The sequence below is a fragment of the Carica papaya genome, chromosome 8 (genome assembly GCF_054855325.1).
Source record: "Carica papaya isolate Zhongbai chromosome 8, ASM5485532v1, whole genome shotgun sequence".
Taxonomy (NCBI): domain Eukaryota; kingdom Viridiplantae; phylum Streptophyta; class Magnoliopsida; order Brassicales; family Caricaceae; genus Carica; species Carica papaya.
This window is the reverse complement of record NC_142316.1, coordinates 35,043,634-35,050,830: the sequence shown is the minus strand read 5'-3', so window position 1 is coordinate 35,050,830 and position 7,197 is coordinate 35,043,634. Positions and strand designations below refer to the sequence as shown.

The following is a 7,197-nucleotide window of genomic DNA, read 5'->3' as shown; positions in this document are numbered from 1 at the left end:
TCTCATAATGTATGTATTAAATATAGAAATTATAATTAAATTAAAAAGTTACAGAACAAATTATACAAGAGAGTTGGTAATCACAACACTAAAAGATTGGCTTCCTTCATCCCTGTGTAACACTAGGAGGATGGAAGGCAAGATCAACAAAATCAAGACAGCATCTGCACTAAATTTCAAGATGACGGCTCGGCGCCATCATGAAGCGCACAACAAATAGTTGCTTTGTGATGCCCTTGATATATCTTGATATCTTCACCTGTCGACAACGACCACAGCCTCGCTGTTGTATCCGAAGAAGCTGCATCCATAATGGAGATATACCAACACGTCATGAAAAACGAATATTGTATCATTGAACAAAAATAGGTTTGTAAGTGTCAAAAGGTAATCTAATCCTCTACATGAACACTTGCCCAGAGTCTAGACAGCCATATTAGTCAAATATGTAAGTGTATAAAAAGTTTCTCTATCTTATAATGTTAGAGTTAATAGAATCTCTTGAATCAAGTTTTTTTATCCCATTTCTCTTCAGTGTGAAAATTTTAACCGAACAAAATTCTAACGAGACAATTGGTAAAGCATTAGTCTAATTAATATACTAAACGAAAGCACTGCCCCTCTATGCATGAGCCTCAAGTGGATACCCTTGTAAGTAAATGTTCTAATTTGCAGTAGTAGGAGAACAGACTAGATGATTAGATTAGCTTTGTGAAATTTGATTGTCTCGAATGACATGGTTTCAGATTTCAGCAACACCAGACAATATGGAATGGCAGCAAGCTTGCTACAGGCTAAAATGGTTCGGACAATAATTTATTGGTCTGAAGGTATCTTGTCACCACATAACAATCTTCCACCAAAGCACTGTTCTAACATAATCAAGTCCAAAATTCTTTCATTTTCAATAGCAAATACCTGTTATGAGATAGGCTCCATCAACTGAGAAAACACAGTCCCATACCCAGCGCTGATGTCCTGAATCAAACAAGAACAGTTAATCAAATGCCATGGCTGGCTTCATATGATCATTTGAGAAGTAATTAAACACAGGAAGGAAAATGACTTGGATACCTGTTAGTGTTTTATCTAACGTGAAACCATCAACGTTCCATATCTTCACTGTGTGGTCAGAAGATGCAGTGGCGAGATATCTGGAACATACAACGTATAGTAGCAAATTAACAACAATATGCTGGACCAAAGGGAAGAACATAGACAGATGAAATATACTTGATACCAAGAAGAAAGAATATGAAGACAACAAAGGGAGGGAACCTATGTGGTTCACATAACTCTGGCGAAAGAAGACATTTGAGGATGTATCCATTATGTGCTTGCAGTTTATGAAGGGGCTCAAAGTTGGTCATTGTCTGAAACAAAAACATATAATATGAGAACGACAAAAACGAAAACAATGCAAGAACCAGTAAAATGTAATAAACATGGTAATACCAGACAATTAGATGCAACAAAAAGCTACCTGAGTCCCACGCAACAAACGCCAAACATAACATGTTCCACGATTATTTGCAGCAACTACCAAACTGCCATCCCACATAACTGTCAGAGATCTTACTGCTGTATCCACTTCAGGCACCTAGGTTTTGTTCAATAGAATATGATGTGCTTTGGGTTTACAGCATGATAATCAAAACAAAATATTTCCAATTCTATGCAAAAACTTTTTCGATTTTTATATTCCATGCACATGGCTACCAACTAATTTAAATTGCTAAGTACATGTAGCTATCTTTTCATGATTTGGCTTCTCTGTTAATGTGAGCGAGAGTCTTGATTAGGAAAGTGAAACCCCTGTCAGATATTTTTGATGAACTGATGGGATTTGAATGGGAAAGAGAGAGAGAGAGAGAGAGAGAGAGAGAAAGAGTATAAAGCTTTGAAATCTCAAAGTCAATGTGTCCACCAGTTTTCTCATGGAAATAATTGAAGCCTATATTGAAATGATACTATCCTTTTTTTTATCTGAAGTTTAAGAGTAAAGCTTATATCAGAAGATACGGTAAAAAGTGAAAAATACCAATTCACAGCTGCATGAATTTGCTGTCAAGTCCCACACACGAATATTACCATTTTGGTCTCCAGATATCAGCTCTGTCTGCAAAGTCACAGATAAAAGAGATGAATAAGTTATTGAACAACTGAAATTAATACTGTCATGCATGTAATATGCAAAAATTTTATGGGAGATACTACAACATGAAAAGTAACAGAGTTTCCTAAAGACTTTTCAGGAGAGTCGGAGCATCATTATCAAAGTGAAGGAACTAATCAGCACAAAACCAAGCCAATTTTCCTTAGGTAGTTTGTTAAAGCCGCTACTAAGCTTTCCAAATATCTGAAAAGATGCCAATGATCTACACATCTAGAAAGTTTATACAAATAAGATGTGAATGAAAAAACAAGAAAAATATGTAGCATTTGATCTTTGCATCTCTCATTTTTACAACGATATTATTTTAATATACTCAACAGCCTGTTTGACACCATTGTCATTAGCAGCAGGAATTTCCAATTGTCAACATAAGCATCAAAATCACAACTGTCTTCACCATGTGGTATTGAAACTTCTTGTCTCTACAGCAGATTGAAGATATGAGTCACCCACAGGAGCCACCAGATGTCACAGTTTTTTTTGTTTTTTTTCCATGAGCCTGTTTTCATTTTTGCAGATTAAGATTTCGATTTTGGCTCTCACATTTTAACATTTGATCTTTGCAGCTCGAAATGGCAAGGATATCATAAATCCACAAATTTCATCAGAAACCTCCCAAATTAGGTCAGCTATATTGATCATATTCTGGTTTCAAAACTCAAATTATATGTAGTGACAAAGAAGTCTATAACCCAAATATTAGAAGGTCAAATGTACTAAACTAATAAACCAAATCCAGAAGAGAATCTAAGCCAAACTTTATTGCTAACAAGCTGGAAGGAACAGGAAGAGTTTTTCCTCCAACATATGATAGCATATTATAATCGTGGCTGAAACTGTTTATTTGACCTGATTTGGGTGTAAGACAACAGTGTTAACAGCAGCACGACTTTCGTACTCCCTTTGACAGCCTGGAGCCCTGCACATGTAATAGATAAAATTAGTCTAGATAATATTCAAAAGGTCACCAACCTATAATCTTACAAGTATGTAATGGCACCATGTCACCCATATTTTGGGTAATTGGACTTACCTCAAGTCCCAAATTCTCACTGTGCCATCTTCAGATCCTGAATACATCCAGTTTCCATCACACTGAAAGCCCACTGCCATAACGTTACTAGTATGAGAATCATAGCTCATCACCTGCCATGTTAAGAAAATGGGGGAGGAAAAATAATGTCATTATTAGCCAACAGAGAAGGTGCCTCACTGACATATAAAAACAAAGCAAAATAAAACAGGCACATACCGGCTGAGGACTACTGGAGTTAATATCAAACAGACGGATATGAGGATTGCCTGCTGCTGCCAGGAACCTTTTATGTGGGGTTATCTCAAGTCGATTAACTTGCTGTAAGCATCAGAATACAAACTTTGTTAGATTGGGTGAATTTTCATTTTCATTTCTTTGATACCCTCTTTCTCCCATTTTCATTCCTTTTGAAATATGAAAGCAATAGACCCAGTTTCCGTCTTATTTCTTAGTAGCTAAAAAGAGAGAAAGACTATATTTAGGAAGAGGGAGACTATGTTTGGAAAATATTTTTAAATGAAATGGAAGGAAAATGAGAGTGAATATTCCAACCTTATTTTCTTTCAAAGGATATGGAAGGAATGAAAATAAGAGTAAAAAATACTATGTTCTAGGGATAAAATGCCTCGCTCTCTTTCAAAAAAATTCAATGACTAGTCTCTTTTTATTATGCCCTTCATTTATAAGGAATAAACATATTATTAGTCTGTTAAAATTACTAATTTGCATTCTCCTCCTTTTCAACTCCTGTCTAAACAAGGCAAATTAGTTTACTCTCATTTCTGTCTTCCTATCCCAACAAGAGAGTAATTCATGTTAATTTCGATTTCATTTAGTTCTATTCCAATAATTTAGTAACTCATAGAACATAACATTGTACACTAATTGAATCATTTTACGAACAATTTAAGCATGGAACCAGACTTCAAGCAAACTTGCATAAAACATGCATGCATCAATGAGATTAATACTAACCTTGGAAGTCAAATGCTATTGTATATAAGGGTAAGTTTAGTTCAAATTTCAATTTTAAGTAATAGAATAAAAATAACATTCTAATTCTAAATCAATTTCATGTCCAGTTCAAGTTAATTGTTCTTGTAGCTCATCTCTTAACAAGAGTAAATACATATCCATCATCGTGGAATTAAATATATGAGTTGAGCATGCATCAAATTTATAAATTGTGATCAGAATTTCTATGCCAAAAAGTTAGAATCTAATAATAGAATGATAATAGAATGAACCAAACATGTGTTACTTGACCAGATTCTACATATCAAATATTAAAATCTAAGAATGTAATGGACAAGAATCAAACGTAGATAAGCTCACTTCACCGAATTAAGCTACTACAGAGTAAGAGTCTCATATTTTAGGTAAAGTAAATTACTTCTTGTCTTCTCTCATAAGCTCCCCAATGTGTTCTTCACTCTTCCATTCTTCTCATCTGAACAGGATTCATCTAGAATCTCTAATATTGGCCACTACTCATCCCCATACCCACAACTTAAAAGAACTAAAATCTGATAAGGTGGATAGTAATTAAAGAGGAATCTCAAATAAAAAAACAAGCCGTTCAACGGGGATCAAACCGAACCGCATTCCTTGCTCATAATGATCATATCTACTAATCACTGCAAAAGTTTCTATGCTTAAATTTTTACCTATTCTAGACAGTATCTCAATCTCCTCAGTGAAAAAGAAGAAAAAAAATATGGCGAGAGACACCATATTGAAACTAGATCCAACAGTTAAATTTTCATTGGAAGTCATACACATATATAGAAACAAACACACACACACATACATATACACACATGTTTTACACATAAAGATGGAAACTTTACCAAACTATGAGAAGTAGAAAAAAGAAAAAAGAAGAAAAAAAAAAGTGGACTAACAGAGTCTGGATATTGAATTGTACGATAACAACGTCCACTCTTGGCTTCCCAAAAGCGAATGGTGTGATCATAGCTGGCAGTTGCGAGTATCACCAACGGTTGCGTCATTGTTATTTCTTCCCAATCAACATTCAGCCCTCAATTTCATCACAACTTAAACCGAAAAATCAATAGAAAGAAAAAAAAAAACAATCAACAAAAGAGGAAGAAGCATAGCTTGAAGTTAATCGATCAGATACGGATTTTTAAAAAATCAAGAACAAAAATGTGATGTTTTGAGATCGAAATAGGAGGGAAAATGAAAAGAGAGAAAAAAAAAAAAAAACGTAATTAGTTACCTGATAATCATGTGAAAATCATTAAAGGGGAAGCCATTACTGTGAAACTGAGGAGTTTAGAAGAGCTGCTGAGGGTCGAAAGTTAAAAAAGGAGAGAATGCGGAGACGGACGAAGGAAAACGAAGAGAGCTTTTGGGCTTTTGTCCAAACAGGCCCATTACAGAGGCCCAATACTCCTTACTGGGCTCGGGTCCGGGTCATATATGAGCAGGCGGTTTCTTGGATTGAGCCCGACCCAATCAAGCGGGAACGGGTCCATTTATTCACCTTTTTTTTTTTCTTTTAGTTTGTTATAATTCCAATATTGTATATTTTTTAAGGAAAAAAAAAATTACTACTTTATGATTTAATTTTTTAATTATTTTATATAAAAATATAAATTTTTTTAGAGCATATCTAAGTATATAAAATTGTTTAAAAAATTTAATAATTTACATGGTATAACCAAAATTTATATATATTTATATTTATATTTTTGAATAACTATATTATCACATGAAAAATAGTAGTATGTATTGAAAATATAAATAATAAAAATGTGAATATCGATTCATTTGTAATTGAATTGTGATGTACGCTATGATGACTTTGATGTTAAATCAAGTTATGTAATTACTTACACATATAGATATATTTTTAATTATGAAATTCACTGAATATATAATAATAAGAAATATATTTTTTTCAAGAATTAGATAATGGACCAATTGATGCATAGATTTTGAGGATAATTCCCTTATCTTAAACCTTATTATATATCTTCACCTTTCCAATTTCCATATCGTGATTTTTAAAAAATTGAGACTTTTTTTTTGTAATAATGATCTAACCATCAAGCTAAATTATGGCATATAACACGTGAAAAATAAAAATATGAACCCATAATGCATATATATGTATATGTATATGTATATGGTATATATATATATATATATATGCATTATTATGGTAGAAAAGTCACATAATTTTTAACCTTCAAAATGGGTAAAGGGTCATTGGCATTAATCGATCAAATTAGTAGTATGAAAGGATTAAAAGAAATTTAATACCATCTAAATTGCAAAATATATATATATATATGTATATATCACCTTTTTATGATTTTAGATTTTAAAATATTGTAAAATATTTAGTAAATAAGAGCCTTAGACTAATCTAAAATGATGATTAATTGCTTTTTTAATTAAAAAATAAATGTAATAATATCATACTTTTTCTTTGGATTAATTTAAAATATTATGGTCAAAGAAATTTAAAATTTTGCACTTGAAAAATGAAAAAAAAAATAAAATAAAATACTTTAGATAATTTTATCTTATTATTAAAAGTTCATTTAACTTTTAATAATTATAAAGTACATTAAAGTTTTTTTTTTTATAATTAAAATTCTTTGACCAAATTTTTTAAACATTTTAAAACTCTTGTTTAATCATTATTATTTTTCGATTAAATTAAGAAAAAAAAATGTACTTATAAAAAGTTTAAGATTAACGTACAAATTAAAACTAAAACATGAAATTAATAAACTATATTATATATTGTGTGCGCGAGAGATATATATATATATATATATAGAGAGAGAGAGAGAGAGTGTGTGTGTGTATAAATACATATATAGGTATATGTGTGTGTGCGTATATATATATATATATACACACACGTTGGAGTTTAAGTTTTGAAATGTAGAGAAATGAAAAAAGGGGTGGTGTGAAAGTAAAAGAAGGAAAAGGACTTGGGGGCATG

At 32.0% G+C, this 7,197-nt stretch overlaps 1 protein-coding gene across 2 annotated transcripts; it reads right to left on the bottom strand.

Moving 5' to 3' along the window:
- Positions 1–12: 12 nt before the first annotated feature.
- LOC110811278 (target of rapamycin complex subunit LST8) lies at positions 13–5,613 on the bottom strand. 2 transcript variants are annotated; one of them, XM_022037708.2, is made up of 11 exons: positions 5,455–5,613; positions 5,117–5,269; positions 3,429–3,530; positions 3,210–3,322; positions 3,026–3,095; positions 2,042–2,119; positions 1,484–1,600; positions 1,297–1,373; positions 1,075–1,154; positions 919–978; positions 13–301 (listed from the first exon to the last, which is right to left on the bottom strand). In XM_022037708.2, exons 2-11 carry the CDS (start codon positions 5,222–5,224, stop codon positions 177–179), a joined length of 930 nt encoding a protein of 309 aa, XP_021893400.1. In that variant the 5' UTR covers positions 5,225–5,269; positions 5,455–5,613; the 3' UTR covers positions 13–176. The 2 variants fall into 2 exon arrangements, with proteins under 2 accessions (XP_021893400.1, XP_021893399.1); XM_022037707.2 differs by having other exon boundaries at positions 1,279–1,373; positions 5,455–5,612.
- Positions 5,614–7,197: the final 1,584 nt, after the last annotated feature.